Source organism: Tachypleus tridentatus, chromosome 3, assembly GCF_004210375.1.
Source record: "Tachypleus tridentatus isolate NWPU-2018 chromosome 3, ASM421037v1, whole genome shotgun sequence".
Taxonomy (NCBI): Eukaryota; Metazoa; Arthropoda; class Merostomata; order Xiphosura; family Limulidae; genus Tachypleus; species Tachypleus tridentatus.
In genome coordinates this window covers 3,849,074-3,868,800 of record NC_134827.1, presented here as the reverse complement: position 1 = coordinate 3,868,800, position 19,727 = coordinate 3,849,074, and the positions used below count along the sequence as shown (strand labels likewise).

Genomic DNA, 19,727 nt, shown 5'->3' with positions numbered 1-19,727 from the left:
GTAAGTTGTTATTAATATATAAATACACAAAAAAACAAGAAAAAAGTACTTACCTAGAATGTTTTTTTTCTGTTGCCTATAGATGACACTCAATCCTACTTTTTTTATATACCAATGGTAGCACTGCACTAATTTTTTTATTTAATTAAATAATGCACCAAAATTACAGAATAATAATGTGCAAAAAGCAGACAAGATACAATAACTAACAAATTTCCTCGCTTTCGAACTATGCAATATGAGCCATTACAATTTCATCTATGCTCATTAATGTTTCTCTCATGAGAATTAAGCTTCAACTGAAAGCAAAATTTACAATTCTCTTTAACCTGTTCAATGCTGTAGACGAGATAACTCATCCAAGCCGATCGGTAACACAGTGCCACAGATGAGTTAATTCATTCTCAATATTACCTAACTTCAACGCTAGATGTCAGCACCATGCATGCATTTGACCTACTCACAAATTGTTTCACTTTTGATCCAAAATAGTGTCACGAAAAATGTTACAAAATGATGAAGCATTAGAGTTGTATTTTGAACTTGGTTCGGAGTTTGAAGATAGCAGTGGCGATTCAGAAGATTCTTTGAAAAATACAGAAATACAAGGCACAGATGTTAGTGAAGATGATAACTGGACATCAACCAGCACTGGTAAATGTGCAATAACACCAGGGAGTAAACATAAAATTGCAAGTTGTGGTAAGAACAGTTTCAAGAAAAAGTGCCCTAATGACAACGATTGGAATGCTGGATCCTTTGCTGCTCCAGTTATAAACCCCTTTTCAGGAAATCATGGTGTCTAGTACAACGATTTGAGCCAAGACTCAAAGCCCTTTCATTATTTTCAAAAGTTCTTCCCTCCCACAATTGTCAACCATATTGTAACAGAGACCAATAAATATGCAGAAACTATGATGGCCTGCACTAATTTGAAGGAACATTCTAGAGAAAAATCATGGAAGCCAACTAATGAGAAGGAAATTTATGAATTTATGGGTCTGATAATGCTAATGAACATAGAAAGAAAACCAACTATTTCCATGTACTTCAGTACTGACCCTTTGCTTGCCACACCCATTTTTGGTCAGTGCATGTCAAAAAACTGGTTTCTTTTGCTGCTATCGATGCTACACTTTGCTGACAATACCCAGGAAAATATTGTTGACCAACGACAGCACAAGATACAGCCCATTACTGACCATTTACGAGAAAAATTTAGAACCTCATACGTACCAAACGAACATGTTTGTATTGACGAATCTTTGATACTATGGAAGGGCTGACTGAGATTTCAACAGTACATTCCATCTAAAAGGGTTAGGTTTGGAGTCAAAAGTTATAAGCTATGTGAAAATGTAACAGGTTATGTTTGGGACTTTTTCATCTACATTGGTGCTACTACACAGTACAGCACTAAAGAGGGCAGACAAGGGTGAACATGTTGTACGCACATTGATGGAACCATTGTTTGGACAAAATTATAAGCTCTATTTGGATCGTTTTTTTACAAGTCCCACTTTAGCAAAGTCATTGCTTGATCGTGACACCTATTTGTGTGGGACAGTAATGAAAAATCAAATTGGGATGCCAAAATGTTTCACAAATATCCAAAGGAGAGAAATGGAAGTGGCACAAAAAGACAGCATTGGTGTTTTTCACTGGAAGGATAAGAGAAACATTTTCACGTTGAGTACAATACATGACAATACCATGCAAAACACTGGAAAGATCAACCGTGCTACTGGTGCAGCTATTGTAAAACCAAAATGTGTCATTGATTACAATTGTTATATGGGAGAGGTTGACTTATGTGACAGTGTGTTGCATACTTATCCGAGTATGTGCAAGGCTGTCAAGTGGTACAAAAAAGTATTTTTTCACATGATGGATATAGCAATGTACAATGCTTTGGTAGTTTACAAATCACTGGGAAACAACCTGTCTCTCCTGAAGTTTACACTCTGTGTGATCCGTACCCTAATTGAAGATTACCACACCCAGCGCCCAAAATCCATCATAGGCCGGCCTTCCTCAGAAAACCCCCTTTGCCTCACAGAACATCACTTCCAAACACTTATTCCCCAAACAGAAAAGAAAAAGTACCCCACTAGAAAGTGTAAATTGTGCTCTGACAAATCCACAAGGAGGAAAAGCAGATATGAATGTACTGATTGCAAAGTGGCTCTTTGTGTTGAACCTTGCTTCAAAACATTTCAAACAAAAGTGAATTATTAAATGTGTCATGTATTTCAATACCCAAAAATGACATTTTGTGCATTATTGTTTCATGTTTTGTACATATTTCTTCATTTTGTGTACTACTATAAGTTTGGCTTAGAGAAAAAATAGTATTTGTTGCTTATTTCCTTTGTTTTAAAAATTACTCAATTTTGCTGACAAAAACCCGGCCAATTATGCATAGTATGTAAAATAAAAAGATGTAATATTTTTCAACAATTAGATTTAACAAGAAAACTAAGCTCTCATACATGTATATGCATCATGAATATTTCTTTAGAGGGCTACAATCTGCTGTGAATACAGTCTTGTATCAGATATGAGCAGTAATACTACAATTCATATAACATACATTCAGATACATGGCCACAAAAACAGTCTATACTTTTATTTTGTAACTGTGCATATTCTAAAAATGGTTTGAGATGGGTTTTGTTTTTGTTGTTGTTAAGCACAGAGGTACACAATGGGCTATCTATGCTTTGCATATCACAACTACTGAAACTTGGTTTTTAGCACTGTAAGCATACTGGGAGGCACTTTGTGGAAATAATAAAATATTTTTATGCATATTATTTCACCAATTTATGTAATATTTTTCACACAGTGTGTGACCAGAATTTGAACCTGCATTGCACCTTACAAGCCAATATCACATTACATAGCTCTCCTTGGCCATTGCTTGTCATAAAGTCATGTGAAGGCCTATTTCAGTTGAAACAGCCCTTATATCTTGCTTTTTACTACAAGTAATCATAAGCTTGTGAAACTAGTTAAATTTAAACATATATGTACATGATTATTCATATTATTACAACTTGCCATATACTATATCCAAGCCAAGAATTAGACTAAAATGAGTACCGATAAAGCAATGCAAAAGTTTTAATGCCAATTCAATGGCCTAAATACAAATGTTAAAAATATTGATTGAATTAAAAACTGGAGATCTAAGCTTTATAATACTTAACTTTTAGTATCATTCCTACAACAAAAATATAATGATTGCATTTGAACAGTAGCAACGGTTTTGCAATAAATGGACATCTGAAATTTTTTGGGATGTGCAATTTGGTATGTTGGTATTTTCACAACTGTGTGATTGTCATTTAGGGAAAACAAAAAAGAGAAAAAATGAATTTTTCTTCCTATATAATCAAAAATGGAAGTCCTTAGATTCATAAAATGTACAAGAAAAAAGGAGAGAAAAAATCAGGGGCAAAGTATTGAGCAAAAATTGAAACATCAAAGTGCAACAAAGGGTTGACAAATGAAATAAAAAAATGCACCACCAATAAAACTTAGGTTATTTAACTGCATTAAGGGTTCTGAGCAATATCATAAGTAATGATTTAATTTTCAAAACATGAACTTGTCTAATTTTATTAATACATAAAAAGAACTAACATTTTTCTTGACATATTACTGTTAATTTCATTACATGGAAGCAAACAACATTACTTGACTAAAACTAGTGGACTGGTTACTACTGCTATAATCTATATATTTTATGGTACTTCAACACTACTTAAATTAATCTCATGTCTACTCTTTGGTGTGTGTTTAAGTGACTGTTAAAAAAAACAACTAATTCTTGATTTGGCATTTTGCTTAATTTTTATACATTCCCATTAGAGGAGCAACAAATTTACCAACATTTAAATTTTCTACACATAAGCTATAGATGTTCACAGCCTGGAAAATTAACATTTATTTAACATAATGAACACTGTACATAACCTGTGATATCTTAACATATACTGACTGAATTAGAATGCTGTAATTTCATTTGTACATGAAAATGTCATAATAATAGTAGAACTTGTTAAATTTTGCCTGCTCTTTACAAGCTTAGATTAGCTTTTTCTAATATTTAAGCACAGATAAGCAATGATTTTAAGAAATACTAAAATCTGAGCTCTATACAACAAATTAAAACAAAATTATTCTATAATTAGATTCCATTATTCTTTGCAACATTTCATTTAATATTCACTAATAGTTCATTCTTATTCCAATACAGCAAAGAAATATTAGATTTTTTACACATTCTTAGTGGTGCTCTCTTCAATTCTTCATTTTTCCATGAACTGCTTGATGTTTTCTCTATAGCAAAACGTTTCTCCTGCAATCCAAATAAGTACAATTATGTTAGAATAATAACTAGACAAATAAGTAAGTTTGTTTTGTAGAACTATCATTAGCATTAAAGTTTCAAACTGCAATAAGAAAATAAAATAACAATGGTGTGTATATATTTCTGAAAGTATCTTACAAAAATTGTTTATTAGTTGATGAAACTTACCACAATAACCAACAAATAAAAAGGAACTGTTTTACTACAAGTACAAACAAAGCTGAACTCAAAACATTTTATGAAAAAATGTTTTTTGTTTTGTACTTTTTATTTACTGTACTTTAATGAATTTGCTACAGTTTGTGTTATGGTAGATAAAATAAGAGATAAAGTTTAAAATTTAACTGAAAAAGAGTTTTGAAGTTCATTCAGGAGGTTCAAAGTGTTATTCAAATAAAATATGAAACCTGTAAGATAAGCAGTAGTTTTATTCTTAGTGCAAAAATCACCTTTCACTAACTCTGTAAAGGTTTTGTAAAATATCAACCAAGCCTTTACAAAAGATACCCAATTAAACTAACCTGATTTTTTTGTGTACCACAGACTGGTAATGTTTACTAAAAGCTTGCCAAATTTTGTGAAGATTTTACCCAAGTTAGAGTTACAGTATTCATATTTTCATAATGGTTATAAGGTCGACATTAACAGCTCTAACTTGAAAGTAGATGAATAGCTTATATGTTCTTGATATTTACAAAAGCTTCATATTAAACTGCTCCTATTTAGTCATATCTTAATGCTTTCTTCAAATAACTTAAGTTTAATGTTAACTAAACAACTACTTCATTATGAAAACAAATCAAGCTTGTAAGTATCTTCCTGTTTTGAAGAGACTACATATTCAATGACTTCATTAAGGATAGATGAGAAACAACTATAAAGCAAGAAATAAATACATGTAACCTTAATTTAATTCAGCAAAATATTTTTATGAGAACATGTCAGAATATAATAAAAATTAAATCCATTTTAATATTCTCAACTGCTCATTTGATATTACCAAAAGAGCATAAAAGCCAAATCTTGACTGGTTGAAATGAATGTGTGCATGGCACACATGCAGGCAAAATCCATAAAATATACAAATATTTAAAACTAGTTATATTAATTTATGTATTAGTTAAAAGAAAATTCTGACATGAAAACACATCAAATACACACCTGTGAGGGCTGATTTCTTTTTACAGCATCACTGCAATCACTTAATGGCATGTTTTCCTCAATGGTTTCAGTGTGATCAGAACTGCTAAACATACTTATAATGCTGTTTATGAAGTAATTTCTAGAAGCTGTCTCTACCATCCATGTAACACAATCAGCAAAATATTGTCCAACAGATGACTGATTTGCTTTTTGAATACAAGAAAATTGCACTGTTGCATAATCGTTAATAAGCAAAAAGGAACTTAAAACAGAAAAATGAAAATGTTATGATTTTTAAAATATAAAGAAAATTAATGTTTCTATTCATTTGTTTCAAATATTTGGCCAATTCATCACATATACTATATGCAAACAAGTTAAAAATTTGGCTAAAAGGCAAACCTCAGAATTTGAGAAGTAGACAAATGATGAATTTGTTTACAAATTAAGATACAAGGATTCGAAAATTATATTATTTATATTTCCTATATTTAAAATAAAAAAAATAATTTAGATTTTACAAAATTGTAACATTTTTTTTGTTTCCTAAATCTAAGTAGATCAGTAACTTTAAACTCAATAAAACCACTTACTAAGACTTAAAGCTAAGTTTTCCTCTTCTTTTACCAAGATAATTTAATTCAACTGTGAAATTGAAGTTGGTACACTCTTATTCATCTCTAAAGCTTAAATAAAATTATGCCCCATTCTCTTTAATTCAAACTTATCTCTCTGACTCTCCCAGTAATCTGTCAGTAATCTACATTTTTCACATATTTGACCTTTCTTATTCAATAATTCTTTTCCAAAGACAAATAATTTTTTTTAATTTTTCCTTTACTTCCAGACATGGTGTATTTGTATATGAATGCACTGAAATCCAGTTTTTGGAGTATTTGTCCTTGTATTTCAATATTTTGGTTGGGAAAATTAAAATATTCATAACTGTATTTAAATACAATGGCACATAATTCCTATTTGCTGAATGATTTAGTAAATAATATTGTAGGAGTAAATGTCAACTTTTGTATTCATCATACATCAAAACTTACACCTACAGCACATTAAATCAGATCAATACTATCCAACCACCTTTAGTTTTATCGGTTTGTTTTTACACGGTTATTCATCCAGTCAAGTCACTTGAGAGACTTTAATATGGTTACCAAACTGCCTTAAGTGGTACATGAACACTTATACTTCCTACTGCTAGATTTGGTCACTTCAAGAAAAATGTAACTACTGTGAGAAGACTATTTCTACTTTAGAAAAACATCACTTCTAACCTGCTGGAACATCTAAAGGTAAGCCTTTTTATTATTTTTAATATAAAATACATTCTATGCAAGTTCTATAATATAGATAAACTAACTTTCTCCTGCGTCTTAAACTATGTTTTATTATTTCCATTTATTTCATATTATATATTTTATATAATAAGTATCACAGGTTGCAATATTTTCATTATTATAAACTATATAGTACAATTGAACTAAATTTCTCATGTTATGAGATATATTGATCATTTTACTATAAACTATATTCTATGTTATATATCTGAAACATGCTTTTGTATTTCTAGTGCAATCGTGAGAAACAGCTACAAAAATCTACATATGGCTCTGGTTCTTCTGCCCAGGTGAAGAAACATACTGTACAGAATCAACTAATAATAAATCTACACACCTTCATCAAAAGCACTTCACTAAACCATAAACACTTTCTAGTGCGAGAGATGCTAATAGTTCATCTATATATAGTGACTCAGAAAATGAACTTTTGGAAGAATCTAAATCAACATAGTATTTATTCAAGCTTCTTCCTGAACATGACCCCTACTTTTCCCACATGCTACAACTTGTAAACGGATGGCATGAAAGAAGCTGGACCACTGCTGAAAGTAATTTCCAAACTATCAGCCATCTTTGTCCTACATTCAAAAATCAATCAATTGATCTATTTGAGGGTTAGGACAGAGTTCAGCCAATAACACTAACACAGTGGAATTCAGAAATTCAGATTATTAAGTTTTATTGAAGGTTAATAATCTAGATACTGGTACCTTGAAACTTACTTTTTATTACTGAACTGTGTTTTCAGATTTGATGATAATACAGATACCTTTTGAAGAAGCAACAGATTTAACCCAGGCTCCAAACATTGTTACCTTTAGCACCATGTCTTTATAGGCTGATGACTGAGAATGACAGCATGCAGTTCAGATATATTTTCAATCTTGTTTCTGAACTAAAGAAATCTATTCACACCTGGCAACTCAGCATTACCAACAAAGTGTTTTCTGCTTGGATGTGTCATTGAACATTAGTTTTCAACGTGACTAGTGTTTCAGTAAACCTATAATCTATTAATCCAATCAAATTCTTCCAGAGCAAGAATTCAACAAATAATCCTACAACAATACAACCGAAGGCGAGCTGTAAATCTTCTCTCAAAAAAAAGATTAAGTTCTTTAGTTTCTTTGCTGCCTCCAAGAAACCAGTCACTTTATCATCAGAGGATACAAAAATCAACAACCTCAATAGTCCTTGATTCCTAAAGAAAGGAACTCTCTAGATTATTGAAGATCCATGAAGAAAAAACATTCCTATCTTTACTACCCAAATTCTGCCTGTGTATTCCAGGATCCTCAGCTTAACATATGCTAAAACCCTCAGACCTGATCGCTGCCACCTCACTGATAAGATATTTGAGAGACGGGTGTTCATAAATAACAATGGATAAGTTACACCTGTAAATTTCCTTTAAAAATATTTTTGTTGTACTAAAACTTTGTTATTGCATTTTGAAAACTAAAAGTATTGAAATGTTATTATATATTCATATTTTGTTTGTTTCAGTTCATAAAAAGTTTCTTTCATGAAGTAAAAGTATTGCAGTCTTATTGTCTGCTGTTTTATCATTACTTCATAACAAAATATTCATGGATGCATTCCTTATTTTTATACATTTGTATTCATATATTTAGCATTTTTCCTATATTCATTTTCATATTCATAAATACATGAAGTATTTTTATTCAATTGCTGTTATACTGTATTTACCTTATCCCTGTTTACTTCAGGTTTTTTTGTGAGAAAGACCATGTGTGTGCACTGATTCATGTGAGCAAATTCATTTGTGTGTGCAAATTGCATAAGTACTTAATGTGATGCATTAAAAAGGAAATGGAAAGAAAACATTTATTCTTTAACACCATGGAGACTTACAAACTATAAAAAAGGAAATAGACTTTATACCAAATGAAGTTCATATATTTTCTTCTTCATTCTTCTATGGTTTCGTATACAGTAATCTTTGACGTCCTGTAACCTTGAAACATTTTTCAATTTTATTTTACTTCCGTCAGCTTAATCTCTGTTGTGTGATTTACAAATACAGTGTATTAAAAGTTATATTACTATGCTGATCAATACATTTTCATACATAACACACTACCACTTTCCTCAGAAGTATTTAAATTTTTAATGTGACATGTGAATGAATATGGCCTTTTACATGTGTGACAACTGACATGTGTAATTAATTATGCACATGTGCCTATACATACAATCTTATACATCAAACATAAAATACTATTACTTATAAAAAAAAAAAAAGGAAAAACTAAATGTAATAAAAGAATTTGAAGAGAATGGAAAGAAAAGAGATGTCAAAGAAAGTAAGAGACTAATTTCAGTTTACAGATAAAATGTAAACTTAAACTTGAGTGTTACCTCTATATTACAAACAGTTATACTGAGTATATTGTGATAGAATAATTTTAAATATATGATAACTACAGTCAACAGAAAAGCTACAGTGGAACAGCATGAATCAGAATTGGATCATTGCATTTTCTAGATAGTGTTAATGCCACCAAAATTCCTTTACTTATAAAAGATGAAATAAAAACTGAATTTTAACAAGGTGAAGAGAAGAAAGACATCAAAAAGATAGTGAGTACTAACCCAAATATTAGTTTACAAATAGATATCATAATGCACAGAGTTGAGTATATTTAATTTAAACTATCTAGATTAAGAAAATCAGGATGCCATATAACAATATTAGACAATATAAATGAGATGGTGCCAGCAGTAAGCAGTCATCCATAGAATGGATGTGAATACAATGCTAGGGAATGAAGGTAATGAGAAGAAGCTTATATGATTTGGCAGAACCCATGTGGTGCTGATGTTAGTCCAAAGGCAAAATCCCTGAACCTTAATACCTGCCCCTTGTGCACAAAATTCGTCAATATTTGTGGGACATCAACACTATAGCACTGTTCAGTGCAGAGCAAACTGCAATGAATTTGGACATCCACAATCTGAGTAAAATATGCCAATTCAGACTGAGGAATGAATAACCTGTGATTCTTGAGGAATCTAGGCATTGATTAAGATGAGAAAGATCAATAAAAAGACACCAATCTCCTGTCTTACTTAAGCCCAACAACAGATAGGAATAAAACCCCAGAAGAATATGTCCAATCCTCTCACTACTCCCAGAGCAACCAAACTCTTGTAGCAATAGAACTAATTTCTAAAACCCGAGGATCTGCAAAAGATGGAAATCCTACAGGTTGGGTGGGTAATGGTGGTAAAGATGTGAACAGAATGGCTGATCCTGACTATAGGACCTGTAGAGACCATGAATCAACAGGTATGGTTACCATGTATCCAAATATTCTTGGAGTCCTTGAATACAATAATCACTGGTGTTACTGGTGGGGTTCCAACTGATCAGCAGCAGAACCCTTGAATATACACAATCTATTCTGGGTACCAACGTACCAAGGGCTGATCTCAGTGATCAGGACCCTCAAACAGGGGTGGAGCCATGACCCCCTGTAGAAGCTGCCAAAAGCTGAGACACCAAAGACAAAGGGGATGATGTAGAAGCTGACAATTGAACCAATGTGCATACTAACAATGGCTCCAGCTTGTCATCAATAAAGTTGATGATCCTAAAAGTCTTCCAACAAAGTTTAGCAATACTAAAAACAATAAAAATTTTAGAATTGTACCACAGGCTTACTGCTATCCTACCAGGGGACACTGATCCCTTTTGAATTGCAAACTCCACCTTAGAACCCTTAATGTCAAGGAACAGATGTATTATTTGATTCATTGATTTGTTTGGAATTTTATGGCACAAAGCAACTAGGGTATCTATGTCAAACATGGAGTAAAAAGTTAAAATTAAAGTAAAATTATTAATATTCATAAAAAGGAATCAAGGTAAAACAAAACAAAGTTTAATTTTTGAATTAAAAACATATATAGTGTTAAATCCAATTTTTATATCTAGTATACAGCAGTAAGAGAGAAACTACAGTAATACAAGTCATTAAGAACTCTCTGTAGCATATATATATGTAAAAACGGCTTGTTTATATATAAATATCTCTACAAGTGGGTTTTCTCAATATCACTGATTATTATTTCTCTGTAGCATAATTTTAATTACTATAACTCACCAGAATAACTAACGGGTAAGTTGAAACATCAGCATTAGACACCTAAAGTTGGCCTTTCCAGTCCTGGTTTCAAGTTATTTGATGTTACAGCCATTTTATAATTTCATATTGAACTAGTTGTACTTTAATTCTCAAAAATGAATCATTAAAAATGTCTAATTTATAAATTAAAAACTTAAATAGCATTAAAAAGGTTAATGGCCTATAAAAAACTAAAAACATTTGTAAGGTGGATAGTGTCACCATTGCCAAAGACACTGTCCAACATTATGGATAAACCTTGGGACAAAACATGTTTAAAATGGTGCCATTGTTAAGAGACATAATGATGGCAAGACAGTAAAATGTGGCTTACTGTGACATGAATGTCACACAGCCAACACATTGGTGCTTCAGTCCCACATAAAAGAAAATGATGAGTTAAACTGTGAACAATGCATAGGCTAATTTGGACAACTTCCTCTTTCTGATACTTACAGAAACAAGACAGCCAAAGTCCTTAACAGGATTTTATTTGGAAAAGCTTGTTTTCACATTGCTCACTCCAAGTCAACTGCCAACTAGCATAGAACTGAGTCCTGAATACAGGACCACAGTCCATGTTTGGAACAGGCACAGCAGCAACAACACCAGAGCAGACAGATTTAGCTGCATTATTGGCAAGATCATTCCTGTGAATACCAATGTGCCCTGATATTTGGAAAAATTGGATAGAAGTAAATGTTAAAGAGAAATGGGCAAGTCGGTTTTGAATATCAGCAAGAACAGTGTGAGAATGAACATAAAGTAATTCCTGGGCCAGTAGAGAACTAAGTGAATCAGTATGAATGGTGCAATATGAGCACTGTTCAGCTTCTATGTGATCCAGAGCAAGAGAAATGGCATACAGTTCTGCATTGAGCACAAAAACTGTAGAGGGGATTCTGTACACAACCACCAAACCACAACAATGAGAGAGCCCACAAAGTCACTGATTTCAAACCATCCATATAAATGGGAAAGGAAGGATGGTTCGAAAGATGTTCACCAAATAAAAGACAGTACTTTCAATCGGGAGTATCTGCTTTTTCCCAGATGACTTAAAGAAAGGTCACATTTGGGGACTGTAATAAGCCATGGTGGGACGAGCTGACCAGCAGATACAGTAATGTTATCCAAGGACAGACCCAATTCATCCAACTGCACCTGGATATGAAGGCCAAAAGGAGCAATGGCAGATTATCTGTTCTGAAAAAGCGTGGCTCACCAAGGAAGGAAAACACAATTCCAGGTGGGATGCTGTGGTAAGAATCAAAGTTTCGAAGCATATAGTGAAGACAGTTGCAAATGGCAGAGGTGTAGAGGAGGTTCACAAGATTGTATACAAGTTCTGGACTGGGGAAATGCAGAAAGCCCTGGTGCAGAGTCAAAGTCCCTGATGATGAATGGGGTCCAGCATCATCAAGGCCCAGGTCCTGGCAGAGACTTAAACCAGTGACCTATAGTCTAGTTTTGATTGAATAAGAGCATGATATATCTTTAACATAGAACATCAATCTACTCTGCAAGTGGTGGAAGAGAGAACAGAGAGGATGGTATTATTTGAGTAAGAATATGCTTCCATCTGGTGGTGGTAGACTAAATTACATAGTTCCAATAACTGTGGCAGATAAGGTTTAACTTCTTTTCATATAACTGAGCAGTAAATATTCCTTCATGAACCACAATATCCATGGATGGAGAGAAAGCTAAATATCTGCTCCCAGTTGCTTTCGAGCCTGAATCTTACTTAATGGCTGAAAGGTCTGGGAGTAGATATTTAGCTTTCTCTCCATCCATGGACATTGTGGTTCATGAAAGAATATTTACTGCTCATAAAATCATACTCTCAACTGAGGAACCAACTGAGGAAAACAAATCAGATGCAGCTTATCCTAAAGTAGCTTCTGTTTTTTATTTCTTTCAAATACTGTTTGGAACAACATTTAGTCAAGAGAGTGTTTTGTTAGAGGAAAATAATGTTGAGCTATCTGCTGTGTTCATTATAAGGAATTGAACCACAAATTCCAGCACTGTAAGTCTGGAAACTTACTATTGTTCCACAGAGAGACTGAGGAGCCAACAGAATAAAATAAACAAATCTAAATTCTCTCCAGAATGTCGAGGATCACCCTCAATTGCAGACTCAGAGCCTCCTGAGGAACACTGTAGGTTTCCATCTCGCAACTAATAAAATCACTGACAGTCTCAAGTGAATACCCCCCTCCTGATTATTATGTGATAATTTGTATCACAGGTGGAACAGGAGAAACACAATTTGCCTCACTGTCCTAAATTGGATAACCAATTGGAAAAATATTTTTACAAAAAATAAACTAAACACAGGGAACACTCTAAGTAGCACCGGGAAACCCATTAGTGACACTTTGTGATAATATTATTTGAATGAGGAGCTTATATACAATACCAGGATAGAAGGCACACTGACATAAGTGAAGTATCATGAGAAAAATATTGTCAAGGGCATTTAAGTGGGCATAAAAGACTAAAGCAAGCAAGAAAAATCAGACCAATGCTTAAATGAGCAAAGAAAGAATCACTGTAGTGTGAGAGGAGGTAAGTACAGTCTGGAAATTACATTAAGCTGCTGGTTTAACTCTATCATGATGGGTCATGAGTCAAAGGCCATGTCATCACGTTTGTTACTTGCATTAAAAATTTTATGGAACTATATTTCATTAATTTGTCAGTAAGTTTGGTATCAAACTATGGATTATAATTCAAATGTTAACATTATATATTAGCTAATTTCTCAATTTAAGAGTAACTTTTAACACTTTAGCAATGTGCTTGCTATAATATACACTAGTTTTATCTACACTTTTGATACGTGTATTTTCACAACATCTGATTTAGTAAAGACTACAAGTACTTTGTATACAAAAATGAGATTTTTTAATGAAATATTTTTACTGAAGATTTGTTTGTGAATATAGAGTATTTCATTACTAGTCTGAGTGCATTTCATGTTATGATTAAAAAACTAGTCTTCATCCCAAAAATCTCAAATATTTGCATAAACACTAAAACTTCCTCAATAACATTTGTTTTTAGCAAAATCTTTATATTTTATTTTATACACTCTTAACTATGTGGGGTCTGTCACTTGACCAACTTCATAAACATGACAAAAAATTATGAAATAAATGTAAATTATGCTGTTTTTGTGCTATAATGATTACACATTATAACATGAAAATACAAATGTTTAATCTAAATAGGTTAAGTCTCATAACACTATATATAAACATATATAGTTATTTTTTATTATACTGACCTTTCATTCATGCCTACTTAATGTTACATAGCTTGCATTAATGTGGTGCACATGCAATCAGGTCACATATCCAGTAATATAAAACTGACCTTTAGTCTTCCCTGTCTTGGCTGTGTTTTAATGGACTAGTATTTTCTAGGCAAAATTAGATTCAATATAGTAAGGTAAGAAAATAACAGAAAAAAATAAAAATATACTAAAAACAAACTTTTTAAATGTATTTAGGATATTTTAGAAATTATATAAATAATACTTGAGATTTTTAGGATGAAAAATATTTTTCATCATAATATGAAAGTCGCTTTACACTCAGACTAGTAACAAAACAGACTTAATATTTTTACAAATAAATCTTTAGTAAGAATACTTCATTAAAAAACTTATTTTTTTGCACAAAAAACTTCCAATCTTTACTAAAAGTCTACCAAATGTTGTGAAAGTGCACATACTGTATCAAAAGTTATAGTACAGAAACTACATTTGTGTACAATATTCCTAGCTCATAGTGAAAGGGTTAATGTATTTAAGACTAACCTAAATCTCCAAAGCTGATTGAACCTTGTGAGATATTACTGGGATTGATTATGGCCTAAAATATTCTTAATGGTAAGAGTATCCAGCTGATGAAATAATATGTTCTCCATAAATAGAAATATAAGACACATATTTCATTAGCTATACTGATTGTCAGGTTGATTTTAATTTTTCTCCAAGTACACAACTTCCTGTGATCTGAAGTTAAAATTAATTATTTTGAAACTGGTGATAGCTAGCTCAGATAACGACTGTGTAACAATGTGTGAATACTTAAAACAATTAATGATAGATGGAGCACAATAATCAGCAGAAAAGGACAAATTTTATACAGAATTATTCTATCATATAGATTATTACCATTGGTGAATGAAACACAATCCTTGCTCCCTACTTTCCTTTGCTTGGCTGGGCTGCTACCAAATGTTGGTTCAATATTACTATTTACTTCACAATCACTGAAAGAGAAGGTGAAAATTAGTAATAGAAGGATTACTTATATATTTTAAAAATGACACAATTTTGCAAAAACTGCACATTCTAGTCTAAATTTAATCACTTAAAATTAATTCTTAAGGGCTTTCTAATACATTTACAATGTTATTACTGAGAAGCTGCAATGCTCAATAATTACTTTTCACAGTGAGTGGTATAAGTGACTCGCAGCTTTGGCTCCGAGTGAAACCAAGAGTACAACCAACACAATTAACCACCTTAAAGTCCATGAAATAATTTATTCTAATAGATTAACTTTAACTTTTCCCATCACTGGTGATAGCTACTTTTACTTATACAGTATAAAAACAAAGCATGTCTTTCAACATTAATTCAACACTCTGTCATCAAACTATTGCCAGTATAATTTTAATTTTAAATAACCATTGGATAATTATTCTATTAAAACCATTTTTGGACTTTTTTTTCTAGTATAAAATATACAAGTTTTATATGGTCTTTATATAAAGACCAATGTTAAATCTGATATTTTGTTAAGTGTTTTGATAAATGAGAAATAACATCCAATGACTAGATAAGCTTCAGTGCAAATTGTGTTCTATGACATTTTGAAAAGAGTGCAAGGGCTATGTGACCAAATAATAGAAATATTTTTTAAATAATATGCAAGCTCACTAGACCTAAAGGGCACTTTTAGTGAAAAATGTTTGCTTGTCATGGGTTTCACTTCAGTACAGTGTGCTTGTAAAATAAGTATTTGTAAGAATGTTAAGTAACTTTTAGGCAATAATTAAACTAAAAGTAAAATGTGAGAGGGAAGCTATTTAGTCTTCATAAAATATCTTAAATTTCAATAGGAAAATTGGCTAAAAAAAGATTAGTTATTGTTATAGATGATATAACATAAAAGGACATTATGAAACATTAATATTTTCCAATACTGAAATGTAATCCTGATAGGAACTTACCTCTTCTTACATAATAAGGTTTTCTTGACTTGTGCTGTTATCTATATGCACCAGGAATGGAAAGGATGGAAGAACAGTGTGAGAAGTATCTACTGAAAATACTTTTTTACTGTAGAAAAACATTAACCTCAGGATATACCTTACCTCTCTCCTCACATAATAGCTAGAATCTCACATTGAAACAATGGTGGGATTAGTACAACAGTTACCTAGATAAGAACTTTTCAGAAGGTGCTTCAAGAGAACCCATGGAGTATAATACCTTAATGTATTGGAGTCACACTCATCTAAAATTGCACCCTATATGTACCAGGTATACTTTTCACCTATTGTAAAGATACATGTCTAATCCACAAGTAGATGCACCAGATGGTATAGTGTAGCTAGGGTACATCAACTGCAATATAGTCAAGCAGCATTAGGTATTTTTCTTCTGGTATGTGGTAAGAAGAATGTCCCAACCATTTTCACCTCAAACCTAGGACTCAGAGGGGGAATAAAACTTCCATTTTGAAAAGTGAGTCAAAGTATATGTGTAGAACCAGTACACAACCAAAATCAGGCCTCCCAAAAACCTGACAACTAGGTGACAAGAGTAACGGAGAAAGCAAACATGGCAGGTCAACTTTAATCTATAATATGGAAGAATTGGAAATTTTTGTTTCAGTCCATATTAAAAGGAAGGGGGCACCCAACCACATTTGTGAGGACTTGTGTTACTAGGGTCTATGCCAATCCAACACCAGATATCACAGGAACTGACATCCAAGGCAGTGGTAGAATAGGGGAATTCCAGCCAGAGTAATGAACTGTATGTGGTAGATTTCTCCAATCCAAAACCAGGCAGCATCAGGAATTTTTATCCTGTCTATGGTAGAGGAAAAGTACTCAAGATCTACACTAACAGAAAATTACTGTCCTACTCTCAACTAGGTGGATACAATCCTACACAGAAGGAAGTCTCCATGGTCCACCAGCCCAGAGGATAAGAACTGGAAAGTGGTAAGGATTCCCATACTTCACTAGGAGAGAAAGGGGAAAGAATATAGTAGGGAGTTCCAGAGAATGCTACAACATAAGACAGTGCAATGGGTGTTACAAAATCCTATTTTAAAAAAGCAGACTGGTCCAGGTTTATTCAACTAGGATCAGAAGAATGGACAATGATCCTGAAAATGTTTTACTCATGATAACTTGGAATTTCTGTGGTCTTTTATTTAGGCCTTATTTATGAAGCAAGATACTGCAAGGCAAACTCAAGTGTTCTTGTGGAACACTCCAACTTTTCTGTGAGTATTGTAAGCCTATACGACTATATGGTGCTAATTTATGCTGAAATATATTTGGACAGACACCATTTGCCACAGAGTGCCCACCACAGATATTTAAACCCAGTTTCTGGCATTGTAAATCCACAGACATAACAGTATGTCTGTGAAGGTATCAAGGTTGATCAAGAAAATAAAATATTTTTATCTTTTAGTATTTTAACTTGAGGAATAGTTTACCACAAGATGTGGTGTGCATGGCAATTTGAGCCCCTTTAGGTTTTTATTTTAGGCTGACTTAGATTCTTTATTAGATAACTTTGGTGAGCCATAAGGTCTCATATCACTTAGTCTTCTTTTATACTCTCATAGTCTTTCCCCATGTATACAACATGGAACATTTATTCACATTCTAAAAGTTTTCATGATACAGGCTTCATACTCTTTATCAACACAGGTACTGTAATCAATTTGATGTAACATACACTAGGCATCAATTCAAATGTTGAGCACAGAAGAAAACATGAAATGCTAATTAATAACTTAAACTAAATATCTTAAGTAATTAATTCTAATATATATTTAAAACTATAAATCAATAATTTGCACAAGGCTACAACTTCAAAGAAAAAGGTATGCTCATAACACTAACAGTCACAGAATTTTCATATTTATATGACATAACTTCAGTCTTACCAAGTTTCGTCTTATGTTAAGTCTATTCACATGAAAATGTTCACAGTTGTACAATTTTACAACTAACACTCGATAAAATGTATACGTCATTTACTTTTTACCTTATATTTTGTCAACGTATCACTTTTTCGTAACATAGTACCTTTACTTTTTTGAAAGCTGTGACATACTGTCTAGCTAGAGTTGTAGCTTTAAGTTTAAAAATACAGTTCTATAGCTGTGATATAGTAATTATAATATTCTTATACATATATAATATTAACACTACGTCACTGTTTGTGATGACGAATCTGTAATATAACGAGAAACTAACTTAAACGTTAAAACTAAAACAGGTGAAAATGAAAGTACGTTAAATACTACAACCTGGATTCAAAATGAACAAAAATACCTCAGACTGAGAAATCTCTTCCTCACGTTTGCCTGACCTGAAGTTTTTTCTTCATTTCTAGATCTGGATTTAAAACTGGATGATAACATCAGTGACATCGAAAGTTTTGATTAGGCTTAACTCTCAGGTAGTTCCGCATACAAGCCCAACTAGTTATGATTGACATTACTAAACCTTTGTAACTGAAAACCTACTTTCTCAGGCTTCGTTCACAACCACGCTGAACTTGTTCACTAGCAAAGATGGTGATATTATTCGCAAATGACCACCACCGACAATTTTTATAATTTGTCTAATGATAATGTGTAAACGTTGAAAATTTCAATATGACTTTTACCATTTTCTTTTATAATTATATGTATGAATTTTAAGTTTCGTAAACCCATATTAAAAAATTGTTAGCCATAAAACTGAAATAAAGTGGGCTAAGGCGTTTGGCTCGTAATATGAGGGTCGTAGGTTCGAATCCCCGTCACACCAAATATGCTCGCCCTTTCAGCCGTGTGGGCATTATAATGTAACGGCGGTTAGTAAAAGAGTTGGTGGCAGGTAGTGATGACTAGCTGCCTTCCCTCTAGTCTTACACTGCTAAATTAAATACGGCTAGCGCAGATAGCCTTTGAGTAGCTTTGCGCGAAATTAACAAAAACAAACAGACTGTTTGTTGTTAAATGCAAAGCTACACAATGGGTTACCTATGTTTTGCCCAAAACGGGTAACGAAACCGAATATTTAGGCCTAAAAGCCTTCGGACTTACGGTTGTGCTAAAAGATGCAATCTACAGATTGTAGTAAGAATAAACAAAACTGTTTAAGAATTTTATATTGTGAAACATTATTGGATTTTGTTTATTTAAGCTCGATGTTGCGCAACAAGCTAACTGCACTATGCCAACGGCAGAGGTCCCTAAATTTTAGTGTTAAAAGTCCTAAAGCTTTATTTTGGTAGAGTGCGAAACGTGTTTGGTACTAATTGCGTATCATCATAAAAAGATATTCAAGATACTATGGTTTTCAATAGATCAATTCGACTTCCGGTAGCGAACAGGGCACAGGTAGTCCATTGTGTAGCTTTGTGCTAAAACACAACAAATT

The 19,727-nt window shown here is 32.6% G+C and overlaps 1 protein-coding gene across 6 annotated transcripts in view; it reads right to left on the bottom strand.

Moving 5' to 3' along the window:
- LOC143246229 (sentrin-specific protease 1-like) overlaps positions 1-19,520 on the bottom strand; it is a 54,823-nt gene extending 35,303 nt beyond the window's left edge. For 3 of the 6 annotated variants that reach the window (XM_076492585.1, XM_076492584.1, XM_076492583.1), the window contains exons 1-4: positions 18,633-19,499; positions 15,214-15,311; positions 5,540-5,751; positions 4,288-4,366 (exon numbers count right to left, since the gene is read on the bottom strand). In XM_076492585.1, the coding sequence (XP_076348700.1) occupies positions 4,288-4,366; positions 5,540-5,751; positions 15,214-15,311; positions 18,633-18,730 (487 nt within the window). In that variant the 5' untranslated portion in view covers positions 18,731-19,499. Of the gene's footprint in view, positions 1-4,287; positions 4,367-5,539; positions 5,752-8,778; positions 8,852-15,213; positions 15,312-18,632 lie in introns of all 6 variants that reach the window. The other 3 variants (XM_076492589.1, XM_076492588.1, XM_076492586.1) reach the window with 2 other exon arrangements.
- Positions 19,521-19,727: the final 207 nt, after the last annotated feature.